A 21,183-nucleotide genomic window follows, 5' to 3' on the forward strand; every position below is an offset into this window, starting at 1 on the left:
AGAAAATACCAAGCTAGTCTTTCTTTTTTCACAACTCGACCGTATAGTTAAATTTGACATCAGGGGGGCAGATTACCAGCCTCGGCTGTGGCTGCTTCAGTCTGTGGTGTCATACTAGTGAAAGTCATAATAATACAGTGTAAAAATACAAAAGATTTAAACTCAATTCAAAATTCCGGCATGGTGAAAGTCCAAAAATAGAGTGAAATTGTTATAAATTTAACACGAGGGAGACCTCGGGGAAGACCTAGGACAGGCTGGAGGCACTATGGCTTTTGGTTGGCCTGGGAACGCCTTGTGGTCCCCCCGGAGGAGTTGCAGGAGGTGTTTGGGGAAAAGGAAGTATGGGCATCCCTTCTGAGACTGTTGCCCCCGCGACCCGGCACCGGATAATCAGTTTAAGATGGATGGATGAATTTCTAAATTGTGAAAAGTGAGGTAGTACATTGAGTATATTGAGAGACTCTATTATATGATTATGATTATAGAGGCATTCATGTGAACGATGCAAAAGCCCCCAATCTATATTGAATTGGTGCCAATAATCAGGATCCAAATTCAGTGATCTGTGACAGATTCAGTTCCTTTTAATTGATTAAAAGTAAAAGTAATTCATTAAAGTATCAAATGTACTAAATGCGTAAACTAAGTATTAATGATTGACATAAAAAAAGTATTTCAATATCATGGGATTTTAATTGATAACAATAATAAGACAATGTTTTTCATCTTTCACTATGTCTTATATAGAAATATAAAATTCATCTGATATACTGATTTGCTGTGAGATAATGTTATCTAACCCCATGTCCACATGGGGTTAGATAATTTCCCCATGTGGACAAATACTGCATTTCTTCTTCATATTTTGGTATAGCTATGTAAGAACACTTTACCTTTGTTGTTAGTTGACAAGGAACTCATTTCAACTCGGTGCGGCACGGTGCCACAGCGGGTAGCACTGTCTTCTCACAGCTACAAGGTTCTGGGATGGAGTCCGTTCTGTACGGAGTTTGTATTTGTCTGCTTGTGTCTGTCTGGGTTCTCCGGCTCTTTCCCATCTCCTAAAACATTCATTCAGCTGGGATAGGCTCTAGCAGCTCCCCTGACCCGTGAAAAGCAGAAGAAGTGGATAAAAAAATGAATGAATGAATAATTTCAACTGTTTTATTTCACATGGATTTAGTTAATGCAATGTTTTCTAAGATGATCATTGTAAGCAAAGCTGCTTTTCAATAAAAATGCAATGTAAATGGTAGTATTATATATAATGCACAAAATATAGTGAAGTATCTAAAAGTGGAAAATCCTAGAGTGCTCAGCTGTATGCTTTTAATTTTTTTTAAATTTAAATTTTTTATTTAATTAATATAATTTCATTTTAATTTAATTAAAAAATTGAAAATTAAAAAAATTAAAAGTTAAAAATCCTAGAACCCTCAGCTGTATGCTTTTATCTAATGTAATGAAGATTTTCTATTTATGGTCATCTAAATGTTTGGTCACCTTCTACAATTAAGGAAACAACACATAAGCTAACACAGATTTGTAGTAAATGAAGTCGAATATCACATTAAGAAATGGTTTTATTGTAATCCATGTATTCTTCTTGTTATCTTTCAGACCACATTAACAGAGGTGCAATTTGGACCAATGAAGTTAATCAAAGACCCACTTCAGGTATCGTAAACCAATTCCTAACATCTAAATGGTTTGTGCTCATGTGCTTGAGTGCATTAATGAACAACAGACGTACTCCAGGGAAATGTTAATATCTGTATCATTCAGAAGCTTTTAGCTGAGCTCAGAAGCTAAACTTGGTGTGACTGTCAATATTTGGTAGCATTTTTTCAAAGCATTAGTACCTCATATTGTCGCCAATGTTTGTTTACATTTAACTAATCTCTAATTTCTCAAAGGTACCATGCCTTTCAAGAGATTACATTTAAAAAAATGTCCCCATGCAAATGTTCAAAGATGAAGAAGAAGGAGAAAATATGTTAATGGGTGTATTGTGTGCACTGCAGCCTTGGGTTGTCATAGGAGCAAGGCCAAACATTGCGAGGAACATACAATAATGAACAAGACACTTTATGGAAGAAATGCACAGAGGAACCATGGAACAGTATTTACACAAAAACAGGACATAGTCTAATGTTCAATGGTCTGTTCAGCAAAAACTCAATAGAAAAAAATCTTTTTAGTTGCAGCTCTTCTGCATCTAGTAAAAAATAAAAAAAGAGTTCAGTTAAAACCAGAGTAACTGCTAATCTTAGCATAAAAGTTGCGATACGGAGGAAGCGAGAGACGAAGAAAGATGTTAGACGACTTTAATGTCTGATGCGCTCCACTATGACCGCGGTAGGAAAACGAGGTGCAGAGATATCCCCTTCCTGTTTTTGTCACTCACAGCTGATCCTGTCATGCCCTTCTCCTCTCCACTCCTCCTCTTTTCTCCAGGCTCACAGGATCTGGCCGGGCCTCTCTGTTCTCAACAATGATGTTTTCTAGACTAGAGCGATCAGACTCTGCCAAAAACTCTCGCTAGCCCCTTCAAGCCATTTTCCCCTGCTCTGCTGTCTGTGTCTCTCTGCTCCTCTCTCTGTTTTTTTGGAGTATCCTCACTTTCAAACATCTTTTCTTGAATGTATTAGGGGAGAGTTTTTTTGGGTGTGCTATTACTGAGAAAGGCGTATCTGTCTAGCCTGAGAACAGGCATGTGAAAAGACCTTATCTCGCTCCGTATTTCCCCATTCCTCCTCCTCCGCGGGAATGTTGACTTTTCTACCAACATCCCAATGTGGAATTCTGATCTAATTCCCTGGGCGTACCGAACATAGCTTTAGGACTCAGCGGTGATGTATTTATGACCCGGACACTTATTGCCGCCTGTAGGGAAAATGCTCATATGTGGATATGGTTCGCATTAGCAGCAGCCCTCTCATGCATCAAGGGCTTTCTTCTTCAGCTTGAAGCTACAGTTTGGTGCCTATCAGTAAGTCATTGTCTACACCAACTCTAGTGTTCTCAAAATTCTTTTTGTTTCTCTCCCTTACTCCATTTTACAGGTGTCATGCAAATTTTGAGCTGCAGAACAAACTTTCCCTTCTTTACATTCATTGCTCCTTGCTAAGCTGGAGATGACGTCTGTTTGAGAGAGTGACTCATGAATCTACTCTTAGTGCAGCGCTGCTCTTGGAGGCGGGCCTAAATTGCTTGGTCCAGTATTTACGCAAGTAAGGGGGTTACAAGAAAGTACGCTGGCAGAGGGAGAGCATGCTCTCCCAATCGCTGGTTTGACGGTAGGAGCAGCGCCGGCTGCCGCAGCCTTGGCAGTGCCGCTGGGAGGGGCCGCGGCCAGTCAAGGCCACCTCCGCTAATTGAGTCATAGATCATGGCTGCGGACAATAAAATCTGTGACGCACTCGAGTTCTAGCTGAGTCTGATCAAGTGGGGCCTGTCCGATGGAGACTTGAGGTCACAGTCGAGCCCACGCTGCAGACTGATTAGGACGACAAATCAGCATGAATGCAGCAATGATTATTTGACAACTCAGCACTGTTGATATATCGAGGCACGAAAACTACATTTTACTGTAACTCTCTGACCAGACCAGTGATCAACCTATTGGTTGTCTGTGACAAATCCAGTTAGCCTTCATAAAACTTTAATTTCATTTGCAGTTATTAACATTAACACTAGAATTCAAATGTTTTAAATGTCTGTCAACATGTCCTGTAGGTCATTCTTTGCTTATTTTCATTGCAAAATTGCTGTGCGCTACTTCACTGTCACTGCAAACTCCATGGCGTGTGCACATCCAGCTGCTGAAACACTTATTTTAACCTTTGACTATATGACTTTGTACAAGCCCCATGCAGAAGAAGAGCTATTGCATGCAGGGGCTCTTTTATTTGGCACAGTTTTGTCATTGCATAATGCAGCCATCAATCCGTGATGTGCAAACATGAGACAGATGAAATGCGGGCAATAGGCAGAGCAAACTATAGTCAGACTGTCGCACCAGTGCAAAGCTGCAGCTACCTCAACTAAGGGTCACAATCAATGTCACTAGAAGAGATGGAGCTTTAATAACAATGTGTCTGCTTTCAAATGAGATATTTCAACTATTACATCCATGCACAGCTCCTCAGTCAGGAGTTGGTTTGCATTTCACTCCATGTTTACCATTTGCACCATAACTTAGCAAAAGATAAACATGGTCAGCTGTATTTTGCAAATTGTGCCAGAATGTTATTCATTTCACAATTCTGACTTCATGCTCAGACTTTATACTTTATCTTTGATGCTCTGCTGAATTAAAGCCAGGACTCACTTCCATAATGTTTCACACATTTATTTGATTGAATTACTGGGTGATGATTGTGACATGACTGAAAGAGTATTTCACAAGTAAGATGAGTCTTTCAGATGGTGAGCTGGAGTGTGAAAGCTTGAGACTAAGTGAGAACAATTAGCAATTATGTTGAAGCTTTAGCGAACAATATTAGCTGGAGTAGCTGCCTTTCTGGTGAAATCTACCTTCATCCTTTGATAGCAGAGAATGTTGAGACAAACTAATGTTGGGACCATGAACCTCAGGTGAGGTGGAGATGGAAACAACACTTTAGTTCAATTCCTACAGGTGCAGTCTCATGCCACGTTCACATCATCATCAATTTCAACCACTGCTGTGTTTATGTTACATCAGAATGACCAAATCTCCCTTATAAATAAGATTAGTGAGATACCAAAGTTGCATTGGAAGTCATAAACAAGAAAATCCTTCCCGTTTCAGCTTCCTTCCCACATGAAATCAACACAGCACCTGTAGAGTTAAAAGATGTGTTAGAGATCACACAAAGAAAAGTGCCATCACAGTGGCCCTTCAGAGCCAGATCAGATTTCAGCTGTGGTCAGTGCTGCTGTTAAATACTGCAGGTTCCATATAATTTTGCCATTAAAAAAATACATTGATTTAGCAGTTCTTTATAAGTAATTCACATTTTGCCAGAGCGAACGACTATTGTTGTTTCAATACATATATTATATAAGATGTCTTCATACTTGTTTGCATACAACTATTTTTCTATTTTTGTGTTTCTCTTCTCTTCTGCATTTCTAGTTTACATCTCTGTTATTTTTATACACTATTTTCTGCACTATAAGGTGCACCCAAAAGTCTTTAATTTTCTCAAAAACAGACAGTGCACCATATAATCCAGCGCTCTTTTGTATATGAAAAAAAGTTTTAGAACAGGCCATTCACTGAAGGTGAGCCTTATAGTCCAGTGCCCTTTATAGTGCGGAAAATATTGTTCTGTTTTATCATATTTATAGTCCCTATGAAAAATATTTATTTACAAAGTCTTTGACATCTGTAATATTAGATAAATCATGTATTTTTGTTGTCTGACATCATTAAAAAAAAGCCTATACCTGCTATGTACTTAGCCATCTGTTGTTTTTGCAGGTACTTTTAGTTTTTGCCAAAGAGGACAGTCAGAGTAATGGCTTCTGCTGGGCATGTGAGAAGGCCAACTTCAGGTGCAGTATGACGCGAACACCAGAGTCGGCTCTTGAATGCTTCTTGGAGAAGCAGCATGACCTCGTCATCATTGACCACAGACATTCCAGACACTTTGACGCTGAAGCACTATGCCGGTAGGACATTTCTCTTTTCGTTAATGTATTTAATATTATTTTTCTGGAATGATTGTGCAGTGGACCTCAACCACAACTCAACTCTGAAATCAAATACCCCCACAGTCATTGTTGTGTTACAGATAGGTACATTTGTAAAAGCTGCATTTTATTTATTACAATTTATTTTATTCACATCAATATTATTAGAATATTTTTGTTGTACAACTGCCAGTGTTTAGCTGGTCAGTCAAGGGTCAGATTGCGACCTTGTCAACCCTTCATACGTGAACTATTTGTAAAATGTAAACATTACATTTATCCAAATTTTAATGAACTACTATAACCATTTATCAGGATGTATTCATGCCTAGTTCATTTGGAAGAGAACATGTTTTCCCAGACAGACTGGTCTTGGCTGGTTTCCAGTCCCCTGGAGCAGCTAATCCGTTGTGTGAAAGCCAATGGACCCACCCGCACTGTTCTGTTACGCTATAATTATGATTGTAACACATATTTTCAAAACTATCCTACTATTATAAACATGTGATGACTGTGAGCTCTCAGAAAGGTATTCAATTATTGACCTGTAAGTCATATGGTTTTTTTTTCTAATAATGTGGTTACCATGGTAACAAGTATGTACGTCATCGTGGATATTTTCCCTGATTAAGAGGTCAAAGGCTGTTAAAACTACTGTGATTCAATCGTACTCAGTGTACTTTGTCAGTTCATTAACTCCATTAAATGCAGTAAGCATGTGTGTCCCATTGTGGAGCATCGTTCCCAGTTTGTGGAACGGAGAAACCATTGCTCCTTTAAAAGATGTGTGACAGAGATCCCATACTGGACAGGCCTGAATCTTTACAGTACGCTTGTAGGATGCCTCCTCTTAGCCATTTTAACATGCTGTTAATTTGATTTCCAGTAATACTAATAACACTTTCATCATTTATTTTTGTGGACTCTTTGTGATATCTTGCAAAAAGAGATGCATAAACCACTGTAAGTCATTGGAGTTAAATTCCTCCATGGGTCACATGTCAGTCAGTAGAACACCCAGTGTCGGCATTTATCCATTGATATTAAATATATTTAATAATCTTTAAAACGTATTTCTTGCTTAGCTTTCAATTTTTCAGCTTTATCAGTTCATTATCCTTTATGTTTTAAGTTTCTGTTAATGAACTCTTAATTAATTTCAGTAAATTATTTCTCTCAATTCATGAATTATTTTCGGTTTTCTGTTTCATCCATTTTTTTCATTATTTTGCTAAGCGTTATTTTTTAACAACAATATTTTCCGCACTATAAGGTGCACTGGACTATAAGGCGCACCTTCAATAAATAAAGTATTTCAAACTTTTTTCATATAAAAGGCACATTGGATTATAAGGTGCATCTGATTATAAGGTGCACCTTCAATGAATGGCCTATTCAAAACTTTTTTCACAAATAAGGCCCACTGGATTATAAGGTGCACTGTCAGTTTTTGAGAAAATTAAAGGCTTTTAGGTGCGCCTTATAGTGTGGAAAATATTGTATTTACCTCTTTATTTTCCCATTGGTTGAATGAATCCACTATCGTTCTACAGTCCTGTCTAAGACTGTAGCGTGATCCAGATCAAATGATCTTTTATTAAAGCACTCCTTTACATCTGTTGGTACCGTGTGTGATTTGGTTTGGGTAAATAGTCAAACTCACTTTGGGCTCATAGCTTCCATCACATGTTTCCCAGTAGAGTTGTTTTGATGAGAAATGAGCAGTGTCTGCCCATTCCAGCCTCTATCTTTAGCCATTGCTCAAACCAAAAACACATTTGCAAACATTCATTGGCCCTGCCCAGCATGTATGTAAACCCTATTCATTTTGGCCAATCCATATGTTCAGTGTACACGCACAGGCTGCAATGGGGGAACTAAAGGGCCTTTATGACCACTGGCTGGGGCAAACCACAGGCGGATGAGTGGTCCTGTACACCGCATTCTTTAACACTGCTATGCCCTCTCGCAGAGCTCCACCACTGAGCTACCTGGGAGAATTGGAGTGTAAACGGCTGAAAAATAAATTGATATGTTGCCATGGGCTTTTCCACAGGCCTTCTGACTAGCTAAAAGGCTCCCTCTGTTTACATCCAGGTCTATTAGAGCGGTCCACTCCTCAGAAAACACTGTGATAGTCGCCGTTGTGAAAAGGTATGGACAATTTTGTGCCCCTTTCCTGCTTTTCTGTACTTCAGTGTCCGTGTTTCTTTCTGTCTTTGTAAGTTACTAATTATCAGGAGTGTTGGCTGAATTCAAATTCCTGGTGCAGAGGAGTTGTGTAGGCCTACGGCCCGTCGTAGGAGCAGACTTCTGATGTTTGCCAACTGACATGTGTTCTCTCTTTAAGGCCAGACAGAGAGGAAGCTTCTGTAATGCCCCTTATCAATGCTGGCTTTAATAGGGTGAGCGATAATATGTGTGAGTGTGTGTTGTACTGCCTGTAATTGTGTTATTGTTTTGATATGTATTTTATTTTGTGTTAACACTCAATTTAAGGCAGATGCACAGATCAGAAATCCTTTTGGATTTGTTTAGGACCCGTGTGCATTAAGTTTTCTAGATCGTTACTTGTGACAGAAGCAGAATTATAGCTTCACTTATGACAGACCAAGAGTTTTATAAACTGAAAAAACTAAGGAAAAAAAGTAAAAGACATGGTTGTAGAAGAGACGATTGTGCAGAATGGAATAATGTTTTTTTTAATTAATTTTGTCTTTTTTACATTTTTTTGTTTTGTTTGATACTTGTTATAAGTTTAGATGTTTCTTTGTTCAGAAAACCTACAGTAACGTTGAAAATCCTCTTTACATGAATCTCTTTTGGATTTTGTGTTAACGTGATTATTTTGTTATTTGACTTTTATGAATAAACGTGATGTTAAAAATCAAAATCAAAATGGCAGAGACATTAATGTCACAATAGGACTTAAGCTGTCTTTGACTGATCTGTGTTGCCCTTTGACCCTCAGAGATATGTGGAGAATGCCAATATGATGGCTTGCTATAATGAGCTGCTACAGTTGGAGCATGGAGAAGTGCGGGCGCAGTTCAAATTGAGGTGAGTATATTGTAAAAAGTTCTAACATTATTCAGAATTATTCTCTTTGAGGGCATTAATTGTAGTTTCTGCAATCTGTACAGATTTAATGCTAAAGGTTTAAATGTACATATGGGTATAAATGCATATTGGGCACTCTCGTTGGTAATAATAGTTGTAATACTCTTGTCTCTCCACCTGATCAAGGGCTGGAAATGCGATTTTTACAGCTCTAGAACAAAGCCAAGAGGCCATAGAGATCACTTCTGAAGATCAAGTAATTCAGGTGATATTTTAAATCAACTCTAATGCTTCTGTTTGCTTTAATGTGATTCTTCACGTCCTTTTCCTCCTCTCTTTTGTCTCTTCATGTCTTGTGATCGCAGATCTTAGTTTTGATAGTTGTGGTCCTTGACCATTTGAAAGACTTATTTCTTCAAATGTCGTCACTGTAACTTCTGTCACCATGCTTTTGTTTTCACATGAATTATGTGATTTGGGCTGCATGAAACAAAAACAAACAAGCCTCGACTTCTTTTAAAGCATCTGTTTTTTATAAAAGTTTTCATCTTAACTGTCTGATCATCATCATAGTTTAAACCAGAATATTGTTGTCTCCTTTACAGTACGTGAACCCTGCCTATGAGTCCATTATGGGCTACCAACAAGGTGAACTAATAGGGAAGGAAATAAAAGAAGTGCCTAAAAGTGAGAAGAATAAGCCTGATCTCCTTGAAACAATAAATTCCTGCATACGGAAAGGAAAGGTAATACTCATTCATTAAAGGAACTCATCATCTACAATGTGCATTTCATTCCTTCACATAATTCAAATTCAAAGGGGTTTACCTAATCTGACACTAGCTGATGAGTGATCACCTTGAGGTTATTTTGATTTTGGGATGTAATGTAGTATACGTGTTCACTGTAGATCTTACCTTTGTGCCTGTGCATGAATGTGTGCTGTAAATCTGCACTAATGGCCAAACAGCCGTTTTGTTTCATGTGCATAAGAACAGTGGCCGGTGGCTGTGCTGTAATCTTACTACACAGAAAGCGAAGGTCAGTCCCAGACAGGCTAACAGCAGGAAAGGTCTTTTTGAGCTGCTGCAGCAATCTGTAGGTGGCAGGACATGAAACACATGCACTTGATTCCAGGAGCGCTCCCCGGACCTATTAAAGCAGCGTGCTGCTCTCTGAAATGCACCGAAACACCTGTGCAAGGCATAAACATCACCACGCTATATCCAGCCCACTCCCACTAATTTTTTGACAATTTCAAATTTTACATTTTGCAAAATCTTACACGAATGGTTCCTTAATGTTTTCTTCATATGTCTATATGTTTCATGTCCTCCTTCTATGATGTCATGTTCCAGGAGTGGCAGGGAATTTATTATGCCAAAAAGAAGAATGGTGACAGCATTCAGCAAAATGTGAAAATTACACCTGTAATTGGACAGGGAGGGTGAGTGTATTATGTTGAGGCCTGATACATTGAGTCTCAGCAAATGTAAATTGAGTATTGAATTAAATATTGATAAAATATTTATTATATCTTTGTTTTTTATGTTTATTTCTCCCGTTGTACCAATTGGCCTTTTTCATTTTCAGAAAAATCAGACACTATGTGTCTATCAACCGGCCTTTAAATGATAATAATAAGGTAAGATGTGTGTATGATTTTGTTAATTATTAATGATGGAGTTTTTGCTTCCCTCTGTGAACCCATGTCCTTTTCTCTTCTGTTCATACAGAATGACAAAACCAGTGAACGTGTGCAGGCAGAGTCTCAGACAGGTGAAACTGCCTTACCTTTCCTCCGTTTTACTGATTATATAGAAACACAAAACATATTTGTAGACATTAATATTATTAGATTAAATATAGCCACACTTAGGAATCTTTGCTTTGGAAACAAATGTGTTTCACCATGCTGGAGATTCTTTCTTTTCTAGACCAATGGTATCCATTCCTGCTTTATCTAGCTGAGAAATGTGGAATTCTGTCTTTTGTTATACTTAAATAAGTTATTCATGCTTTTATTTTCCTCTTAACAGAACCATTGTTCCTTATACAGTGGTATCAACTGCAAAGATCATCTACCAATAATTTCAAAATGCAGTGGCTGCTCTCTTGTCAGGCAAACAAAACAAGAATCATATCTCTGCTGTGCTGGCATTTGCTCACCAGCTCACAAAATTTTCACTTATTCTTTCTCACTTATTTTCGTCTTTCTCTTCCTTTTTGTCCACCAAACTCTGATTTCAGAAAGACAATTACTGAGGAAGTTGGTTGAGTCAAGAAAATTGCCTTTTTGATCGTCTTAAAACACGAGTCAAGTTCACGAAAGGCCAAAACTAAAAAAGAGATTGATGCTTTCCACAAATAAAGTCAGTGTAGCTCAAATCTGTTACATCTTATTCCCCTGTGTGACGTGTACACAGGGATGTTGGCTGTCATACATGTACACAGGATGGCACATGTATGACAGAAAACAGTCCCAGCAGAGTCATTATTTATACCTGCATGAGAAGTATTTGCAAAAAAAATTAACAGTACTTTGAAAAAAATATTTTAAAATTTAAATATTTATATCCTCTACTGGAAGATTCAGAAAATAAGAAAGTATTGATAGTTAAACTTATACGTTGTCTTTTTTTTGTATGGTATGAGTTTACATTAAGTAAAATATGGGATAATGTTCTTACTAAAGGCTGGGACACTAAAAATTGAAAGGAATATTAAGGTTTATAATAATAATTAACAATCACATGGATCCAGGCTAGACTATAGATAATGTTTTGGCAGCCACTGTCAGCTTTGTGCCTAAACCTGAACTTTATTAATGTTAATGTTTGGTGTTTTCTTCTCCCCAGACATCCAATCGACTAAGCACAAAGACCGAAGGAAAGGCTCCCTGGATGTCAGATCCACAACATCTCGAGGGAGTGATGGTGAGAGAGAGAAGAGAGAAGCTCTGTGTGTTTCCTGCCAGCTTATGAAACCTTCCCAGTTATCTGGTCGCATCAGAATTTGACTGGATGCATGAACACACTCATTAGAAAGTGGTTTGGAAATGTGGTTAACTTTCGTATTTTGATACAATTAGGGAATCTTCTTATTATCTTTCCAGGGAGCTCACAGAGAAGACACTCCTCAATGGCCCGAATCCACTCCATGACTATTGAGGCTCCCATCACCAAGGTGGGCTCATCCTTTCTTTTTTTTCCACGTGATCCCCCCCAAAACATTGATCATATAATTAAAAAGTTTATTAGCATTGACATTTCGTGTCTTATGATTAATCTCTTAAATCAGTGAGACTTCCATTACTAGCATGAGCACTTCATGTACAGCTGTGTGCTGATGCTAGAGGCCACACACATCATGGTGAGAAGAGACTGATAAAAAGATCACGCACAAGATGGGAAAGCCTGTTGGACTAGAATGACCTGCTGTTTCAGTGGTTTGTGGAGTCTGCTGTCTGGATGTCTGGAAACTAAGAAAGTCCCTGGGGATGGGTCATATGACACACTGCAGTTCCACTGCTGTATCATTTGACTATGTAGTCAGTCCCTGTAGGCATCATCCTCTTTAGAATAAAGCATGGGTAGAACTGGCTGTACTGTGTGTGTTTATATGAGTGCATGGGTTAGTTAGAACTTGGTGTTCTTGCATATACGTACACTCGCTGACCTCTCCAAAAAAATGCCCATAGTTAGACCTCCAGGACTTTTTTTTTTAATCAGTTTGCAAGCTTCATGCTTGTCTAATTCTAGTTTTATGGCTTATATCATATCATATTATATTATATATTATATAAATATTTTTTATACTTCCAACTACAAAATGATTTTTTTGAGTTATAGTCTTCATTATGTCCGAGTGTTTGTTCATCCAGTTGTCTGTCTGTGTGTGACTTTTTTGTTATATCTGTAGCATATCTCACATACTGTACGTTGTAGTTATGCCTTCTAACATTTTTTCCATGGAAAAATAATATAAAAGTGAATGGTGTCTTCTCCACAGACAAATCACATTACTATCCCACCACTGTCAGTGTGGACACACACACGCACGCACGCACGCACGCACGCACACACACACACACACACACACACACACACACACACACACACACACACACACACACACACAAACACACACAGTATTTATACAGAGAGAGGGAGGGGGTCCTTTTGCAGTTTGAGGTCATCTTCATTCTTCGATGTCAGAAACAGATTGCATTTCATGCCTTTTGTCATGCTTTGATTATTTGAGGGCTTTTTTTTTTCAAAGGAATAGATTAAACAAACCAGTGCTGATCTAAACTTTTTCTTTTGCTCTGTGTTGCTCTATTGCAGCAGCCCAGTCCTCCATGAGCACCCCTTCCAAAAAAATAATCCATCTGCCGGACAGGCCTGAACCACCATTCCAGTCTGACTATATCATTTTCACATACAGTAGCTATACCATTACCTTCATGTGTATCAAGAACAGTTATACGCTGCAGCAACACACACAGCAGCAAAGATCCCAAAGAAAGACAGATTCTAGTGCTGGATGATAGTGCTGTACTCTTCACGGCATCCATCCTGCTCCTGGCTTCATACAAGACTATATATGTAGACTGTTTATCCTGACAGTTTATCACACATTAGCCGAGCAACATGCTAATGCATAATTCAACTGGCTAATCTAAAATAAGTAGTAAAATTTACAATGCGAAGTTTTTTTTTTTAGTTTGGCACATTACTGGCCCTTGTCATGAACATTTTCCATGATAAATGTCAGGTATGATATTATAAATAACCTTAACCTGCTAGATGAGGACATTCTCAGACTCTTTGTACTTGGAGATGCGGAGATGCTGATGCGAGAAATGTGTTTATTATTTTTGTATTTCATTTTATCAAAACACACTAGACATTTTATTGTGGTTAAATTTTATTATTATGATTGTCATATTTATTTTGTCATGCAGGTAATCAACATCATAAATGCAGCTCAGGAGAGCAGTCCTATGCCTGTGGCAGAGGCCTTGGATCGGGTACTGGAGATCCTGAGGACCACTGAGCTCTATTCCCCACAGTTAGGCACCAAGGATGAAGACCCCCACACAAACGACCTTGTGGGGGGGCTGATGACTGTAAGCACTTGATCCTTTATAGCATCAGGGTTCTTCAAGTTGTCTGAAACACCCAAACAGCTTCCTTCCTCAGCAAATGAATCACCTCCCACATGATAAGATACGTCAGAGCGTTCGCAGTGACAACATGCACGTCAGCATGAATAAGTTCAAAGGGTTCACCAAGAAAGCCTCTGATAACTTATTAAATACAAGAAGCAATACAAAACAAGATAGACAGTTGCTTCTGTGAGGATTTCTTTACAAAGTTGTGGGAGAGAGAGAGCAAATGGTGAAGTACAGAAGTAGAAAGAGTGCCAAGTTGGCAGTCTTGGCAACAGCCCCAGAGGAAGTGTTAGATTGTCCTTTGTGCTCCTGTAGGCTGAAGAGGAAAGCCCACTCCACCCTCTCCTCCCCTCCTCTGTACACATGCACAGTCGCACTCACACAAACCTCTTCCTCTCGACTCAGTGGGTCTGGAAACATCCTGTTCTTTGGATCAGATGGTTAAGCATGGCTGTACTTAGGATATGTACACTTTGGACATACAGAGACAGAGCTATTAGATATTGTCCACACATGGGAAGAGTTGCTCTTACATACTGAAAGAACCAGAAATGCATGAGGTACGTGCTTTAGTGTAGCTGGATTGAAAGATGTCTTGGTACATATTTACTTTCACCATTTTGTTGTAGTCAGGTGAATCTGGGCCTCATCTCAGAACACTGGATGAACAGCTATGAGAACTGTTGTTCTCATAGCTGATAAATAGTGGAAATATTGTTTTAGTTTGGTTTAGGAGGTCACATTAAGCCCAAGTACTCCTGCAGGGAATTCCAGGGATCAAAAACTCCTGGACAGTTGAAGATTCTGCTAGTGTTGCCATCACAATAATAGTGGACACGAACACTCTGAATCCATACATTTTTCATTATGTGAACTGAAAAAAGCTGACAACCCACTGATGTTGCAGTAAATCATCAATCATCCTAGTTCATGTAGATGATGACAGGATGCATGCAATGGAAAAATTCTATAGTAGGCTTGCGAAATTGCAATGTTTGATAAAAACCAACTGGATGAAACAAAAAGCAGAACCTTGGTTGAGACTCCCAGGGGACGACTCATAGTAGTGGACTTAGCTAACAAACTAGTAAGTGTAGTTTTATCTACAAGCCTTAGACTGACATCTTTAAGGGAGCAGTGGGAAAAAAATCAGGTACCAAAAATTTTAATTAGTTAATTAAATACATTTTTTAAAATTATTATTATTATTATTATTATTATTAATATTATTATTATTATTATTATTATTATTATTATTATTATTATTATTATTATTATTATTATTATTATTATTATTATTATTACTATTACTATTACTATTACTATTATTATTACTATTACTATTATTATTACTATTATTAATAATAATAATAATAATAATAATAATAAAAGCAGTTTACAAGACAAGCTAATTTAATAAAAGCATTTAAATATAATAGTATTAGATAATGTTTAAGGGAGGTCTGAGGTCTGTGGTTTGAGAACTAGTGGAGCCTTTGTTTCAATGTATACTTTTTTGTCTTTTAAGATTTTGCATCACATTTAGGTGGATTTAAATGTGACTCCCCAGATCAATAAATGATGTATTTGATGACCTACAACTTAGGTAATTCTTTGTCTTGTGTAATGATTCAGTCAAACATCTATAGCAGTTTATTCTCACATGCAAATCACAGCAACATGACTGGTCTCGTTGTTTACTCCCAGGCTGCTCCTAGAAGCGTAATTTATCATGAAGGACTTTCTATATTCTATCTGTTGTGAGGATTGTGTCAATTGATCCCAAAATAAACCTACTATCAATTGTTTTGAAGGGCTTTGCAGTGCTGCTGGCGCTCATCACTCATCCGAGCTCCTTAGTGGCTGTTCAGAGAGGACAAATTTATGAATTGTATGTATGCAGTCAGTCTTGTGCTATATCTGTCCCTGACAATGTCTTTCTTCCATTGTCCCAGGATGGTTTACGCAGATTATCTGGAAATGAGTATATCTTTTCTACGAAACGTAAGTTTACATAAAGCATTCAGGAACAATGTTATGAGTCATTTTAGAGTTGATTTTTTTTTTTTTGCCAGCTCCTTCGTTTAAATGTTAACTCATTTCTAGTGACCAGCAGATTTGTCCTCTCCGTTCTTACTAAATGTTTCCTTTTTTTGTTGTGTCCTTTGCTCACAGAGCCTCACCATATCCCCAGTAACCTGATAACTCCTCTGTCACTGAATGACATCCCCCCACGGATCGCCCAGACCATGGAGAATGAAGAATCATGGGATTTCGACATCTTCAACTTGGAGGCTGCAACCCTGAAACGGTAAAACCACATCACACCACTAAAAGCAACCAGAGGGACTGTTTCTAAAAAAATTTGTTGCTTGTGGTCGGGGCTAATATTGAACCATGATGGTGAATCCTCCCACAGGCCTCTTACCTACTTGGGCCTGAAGATCTTCTCACAGTTCGGGGTCTGCGAGTTCCTAAACTGCCCTGAGGCCACTTTGCGCTCCTGGCTACAAGTGATTGAAGCTAACTACCACTCCAGTAACTCATACCACAACTCTTCTCACGCAGCCGATGTCCTACATGCAACAGCCTATTTCCTCTGCAAAGAGAGGGTCAAGGTAAGTGAATTATTAGTAAAAATGAAGCACATTATTTTAGAAAATAAATGTAGATATGCTGTGTATAAAAGTTTTGTTTGTCATAATTTTAAAGCCTTAATCTGCAATCATTTTGAGAAGAAAGTAAAGTAGTTTTTAGAGGTTGAATGCAAAACTTTATTGAGTTCAAATGTCCAAATGGGTTTGAATATGTCAGTTTTTGTAATTTTATGTGCTTTGCTCAAAGCCAGTATATGCATGCGATTGAATCATTAGCTAGAGTGTGCATTCTTAATTTCCCTTCGGGGATGAAAAACAGTATATTAAATTTAAAAAAATTAAAATTAAAATTAAAATTAAAGCCATAGAGACGATGTCAAAACAAAATCTCAGCTCCTGTTATTTCCCAGTAAGTAGCATTAAAACTTAAAGCATCGGAAAGTCAGAGTCCTTCACTGCTTTGGCTGTGAGCTCAAACTCCTCCAAACAGTAACTATATACCGTATAGTTTTGTTTTGGTTTATTTCTTCTGGTTGTGTTCTAATATGTCTGTGGCCCAGTAAAGTATTTAAGGCATTCACTGGCTAAACTGATTACCCAACAGTCTATTTCTGATTTGAGTGGAATGATCTGTCACTGGCGTAGTTAGTGAACCTTAAAGTTACATCAACCAAGGTCAATTGATTGCTAAAACTCTACATACATGTTGGCCGGTCTGTCATGTTGTAAATTAATATTTTTGATTATCGGCTTATTGTTTTGTCTTTACATCCACTTTCAAATTTTAAAAACTCTGTAACACATGTAAAGGTGAAAAGGCAGAAAAAGATGAAGACGAGCGCTGAACATGTTGTAGGAAGAATGCTCTAATGGGTTTGTTTCTTTTAATGAAGTGAGTTTTTGGTAACAATTAGCGAAAAAGGTAGGATCAAATTCAGAGCCACAGCGTTCTACGAATGTTTGACAGAATAAAGGTTTTTCTGTGTTTGCCATGCTTTAGCACTTCAAATAACTGGAACGAAATAATGTTTATTTAAGCATTTTACAGTCACTCATGCATGCATGTGTTTGTCTGCTTGTTAATGAACATTAATCTAAGGTGAGCCTCGAATGCTTTTATTCTTCTTCTTTATTCTTTTATTTTACTTCACACTTGTGTTGATATTGGGATTTGCAGTTCAATAGAGTGTTTTACTGACGCAGCTTTTGGGCGACTGTATAATTTATAGCTACCAAACCTTACCCCAATATCAATAAGTCTGTAATAGTAAAATATTAGTCTGTTTTCATTTTTGTGTGCACTAACAGCAAAGTTTGGATCCAATTGACGAGGTTGCTGCCCTGATTGCTGCTACTGTGCACGATGTGGACCACCCAGGCCGCACCAACAGCTTCCTCTGCAATGCAGGAAGTGAGCTGGCCATCCTTTATAATGACACCGCTGTGCTAGAGAGCCATCATGCAGCACTGGCCTTCCAGATCACCACGAGAGATGATAAGTGTAACATCTTCAAAAACATTGAAAGGTAAGATCCGTTACACAACAAGTTATTCCATTAATCCAGGATCTAGTTTATTGCTCCAGACTTTTTATGACTTAATAAAATAATCAAATACCCATCTGCAATGGTAACACCTGATTAGAATTCCGTGTTTATCTCACTTAGTGAGTTCAGTTGAACTTTGATCAATGAGAGAATAACCTGAGGAGGGATGAAGTTTGTCCATTCAGTTTAGTTTCTGGAGCAAATCTCAAAAACTGTTTCTTTTATTTTTATGAAACATCTTGTAGATAACAATCAATTACTGAAGAGGTGCCTTTTGCGATTTACGGTTTTCCATTGTTTGTATTTTGTTTTATTTCTCGTGGTTACAGTTTAAACTTCATCAGATTTATGGGTTTTCAAAAAACTATTTTTTGTGTTGACCACAGATTTTTTTTTTTTCACTTTTGAAAATTTTACCTCTAATATGCAGATGACAAGGATGGTATCTTTATATCATCATTCTTCAATAATGCACACTTCAAATGTGAGGTGGATTGGATGATTGGTTCTTAAGATATTTTGACACAAAAACAAAGACAGAGATTCCTGGCCTTGCGATGGCATTTTGTTCTTATGTGCTACAACACAAATGCATGAACAATTTGTATTTGTGTGTGTGTGTGTATGTGTGTGTGTGTGTGTGTGTGTGTGTGTGTGTGTGTGTGTGTGTGTGTGTGTGTGTGTGTGTGTGTGTGTGTGTGTGTGTGTGTGTGTGTGTGTGTGTGTGTGTGTGTGTGTGTGTACTGACAGTGGTGGGATAGTAATGTGATTTGAGTCCCAAAGCAGAATGGCTCACGTGTACTGGTTCCCTCAGAGGGGTACGGAGAACAAAGCATCCATTCATTAGCGCTGTCACTGCAGTCAGAGGGGAAAGACTGTTCACACAGGTCTCCATGCTGTTTACCACACTGTTATCTCACTCTCTCTGTTTTCTTTTCCATCTCTCCTCCACGTTCTCCCCTACATCCATATGATAAACCAACACAAGGAATGAATATCGAACACTACGACAGGCCGTCATTGATATGGTGCTCGCAACTGAGATGACCAAACACTTTGAACATGTCAACAAATTTGTCAACAGCATCAACAAGCCGCTGGCTGCTCTGGAGGAGAACGGGGTGAGATTAAAACATGAAATAAATGCTTTAATATACATTCATTTTATACATGTGTAGAAATATTTGTTAGTTTTCTTCTGAATAGATCAGAGTTTTGTGTCAGATCAGGAAGGACACGCATTCATGCACCAGATAATCATGGCTTATTATAAACTGGTTCTGTCACACACAGGATCAAACACAATCACACACACACACAGGCAGTGTGTAGATCATACTTGTGCAGGGGATTTGTCTGTTATTACCAGGCACAGATATCTTTGTGGGGAGAATTTTTTACAACTTGGTTCTACCTTTGTCATCTGTGTGTGGAATGCTCAACACAAACCATGTAAAGGGTGTCTTCCCTTTAACAGCAGGAATGGTATAAATAAATGGTTTCATGTTCATTACTCCCACGTTGTACTAAATTTTAGCCATTTTTAAAACTTAACTCAGATTACACATTTATTTGTTTGTTATAAATCTTATTTTAGTTGATAAAAAGAAGCTCTTTTGGCTGATCATTATTAATGACATTCTTCTTCAGTAAAATCCCTCTGCACTTTTGCTTAACATGGTTGTCAGTGAATCTTAACACAGTGGACTGTAAATCATGTCTCTTTTTTCTTTTACATATTAATTTATTCTTCTCCCTAGAGAAACTTGCAAACTCCCTTAAGCTGTCAGGTCCATGTTTGATCATCTCACTTTGATTCATGTGCAAACACAGTCGGTTTTAAATTACAGTTGTGTTTTCTACAGAGCTGTCTGTTAAAGCTAATAAGTAAGACCTCAGTTACTAATGTTCTTCATCTGTTTGTCTAGGGAAACTGTGATGAGGAATCTGTCAAAAACATTCTGACATCCCCAGAGAATCGAATCCTTGTGAAGCGGATGCTGATTAAGTGTGCTGACATCTCCAATCCATGCAGGCCTCAAGAGCTCTGTATAGAATGGGCTGGACGCATTTCAGAGGAGTATTTTGCACAGGTAATTTGGAAAACAGAGTGTTGAATTTAATCCAAATGAAAGCTTTTGTTTTTATATCTATTTACTGAGTGTGATGGTCACTTGTTCTGTGCAGACGGATGAAGAGAAGAGACAAGGTTTACCAGTGGTTATGCCTGTGTTCGACAGAAACACATGTAGCATCCCAAAGTCCCAGATTTCTTTCATAGACTACTTCATTACGGACATGTTTGATGCATGGGATGGTAAGTCAGCACAGCTTGATGCAAATGCAAGCTACACAGATTGATTAATCCCAGATATCATCATCAAAAACAAAAGACATATGGAACTACGTAGCCACCCTTTGCTTTGATGACAGCTTTGCAAACCTTTGGCCTTCTCTAGTAAACTTCATGAGAATCTACAATGTTAATAGTAACTGGTAGTGTTTATACCTACAATTGTTTTAAGTCTTAAGGATCATTTATGTTCAGCTTCTGTCCATCTTATCTTATCTTAAATTGCTGGGTGCAGTGAAGGCATAATTCAATCAAGAGCGGACCAAAGTCCACGAATGCAACAAAGAACGCATTTTTGATTTATTTAGGATTCTCTGCAAATGTTTTTTGACAGTACAGAAGAATGAGCTGAAAAGGTATGCAGGGGAGAGAGGAGGAAGGCAGCAAAGCGCCACGGATTTGATTAATCAGTTTGATTGATTTCACTCAATCATCTTCTTGAAGACGAGGTGTAATCATCTGGTCTTCAGCCGTTTATCTGACATATGGATCAGTTATGTTTGAGTCTATGCCAGCTGACTATAGGCATTTGTGCCATTGTACTGCACTTTAATCACTTTGGTTTAATATAATTAATCAGACTTATACCACAAAATCAAAAGTTTTCATTTACCTTTGTTTCTCCTAACAGAAGGAACAGACAATCCAAGTCCTTGGCCTGAGAAAAATAATTTATTAAAATGAAGAACTATTGAAGTAAACACAACTGATCTGCATCTGAGCTCACTCTCTACCAACTAAACTAAACTGACCAATGAATACAAC

At 38.0% G+C, this 21,183-nt stretch overlaps 1 protein-coding gene across 6 annotated transcripts in view; it reads left to right on the plus strand.

Annotated features, from left to right (window-relative positions):
• The window catches only part of pde8a (phosphodiesterase 8A), a 45,830-nt gene that overhangs the window by 21,942 nt on the left and 2,705 nt on the right, over positions 1–21,183 (plus strand). For 4 of the 6 annotated variants that reach the window (XM_068323876.1, XM_068323960.1, XM_068324044.1 and 1 more), the window contains 20 exons: positions 1,624–1,680; positions 5,474–5,664; positions 7,783–7,839; positions 8,036–8,090; positions 8,657–8,745; positions 8,932–9,010; positions 9,351–9,491; positions 10,104–10,192; positions 10,339–10,390; positions 10,482–10,524; positions 11,604–11,681; positions 11,861–11,931; positions 13,712–13,876; positions 15,877–15,925; positions 16,097–16,232; positions 16,341–16,539; positions 17,827–18,044; positions 19,054–19,186; positions 19,994–20,158; positions 20,253–20,382. In XM_068323876.1, coding sequence (XP_068179977.1) covers positions 1,624–1,680; positions 5,474–5,664; positions 7,783–7,839; positions 8,036–8,090; positions 8,657–8,745; positions 8,932–9,010; positions 9,351–9,491; positions 10,104–10,192; positions 10,339–10,390; positions 10,482–10,524; positions 11,604–11,681; positions 11,861–11,931; positions 13,712–13,876; positions 15,877–15,925; positions 16,097–16,232; positions 16,341–16,539; positions 17,827–18,044; positions 19,054–19,186; positions 19,994–20,158; positions 20,253–20,382 — 2,197 coding nt within the window. Of the gene's footprint in view, positions 1–1,623; positions 1,681–2,740; positions 2,996–5,473; positions 5,665–7,741; positions 7,840–8,035; positions 8,091–8,656; positions 8,746–8,931; positions 9,011–9,350; positions 9,492–10,103; positions 10,193–10,338; positions 10,391–10,481; positions 10,525–11,603; positions 11,682–11,860; positions 11,932–13,711; positions 13,877–15,876; positions 15,926–16,096; positions 16,233–16,340; positions 16,540–17,826; positions 18,045–19,053; positions 19,187–19,993; positions 20,159–20,252; positions 20,383–21,183 lie in introns of those variants that run through there. The other 2 variants (XM_068324115.1, XM_068324280.1) reach the window with 2 other exon arrangements.

The sequence above is a fragment of the Antennarius striatus genome, chromosome 1 (assembly GCF_040054535.1).
Source record: "Antennarius striatus isolate MH-2024 chromosome 1, ASM4005453v1, whole genome shotgun sequence".
Taxonomy (NCBI): Eukaryota; Metazoa; Chordata; class Actinopteri; order Lophiiformes; family Antennariidae; genus Antennarius; species Antennarius striatus.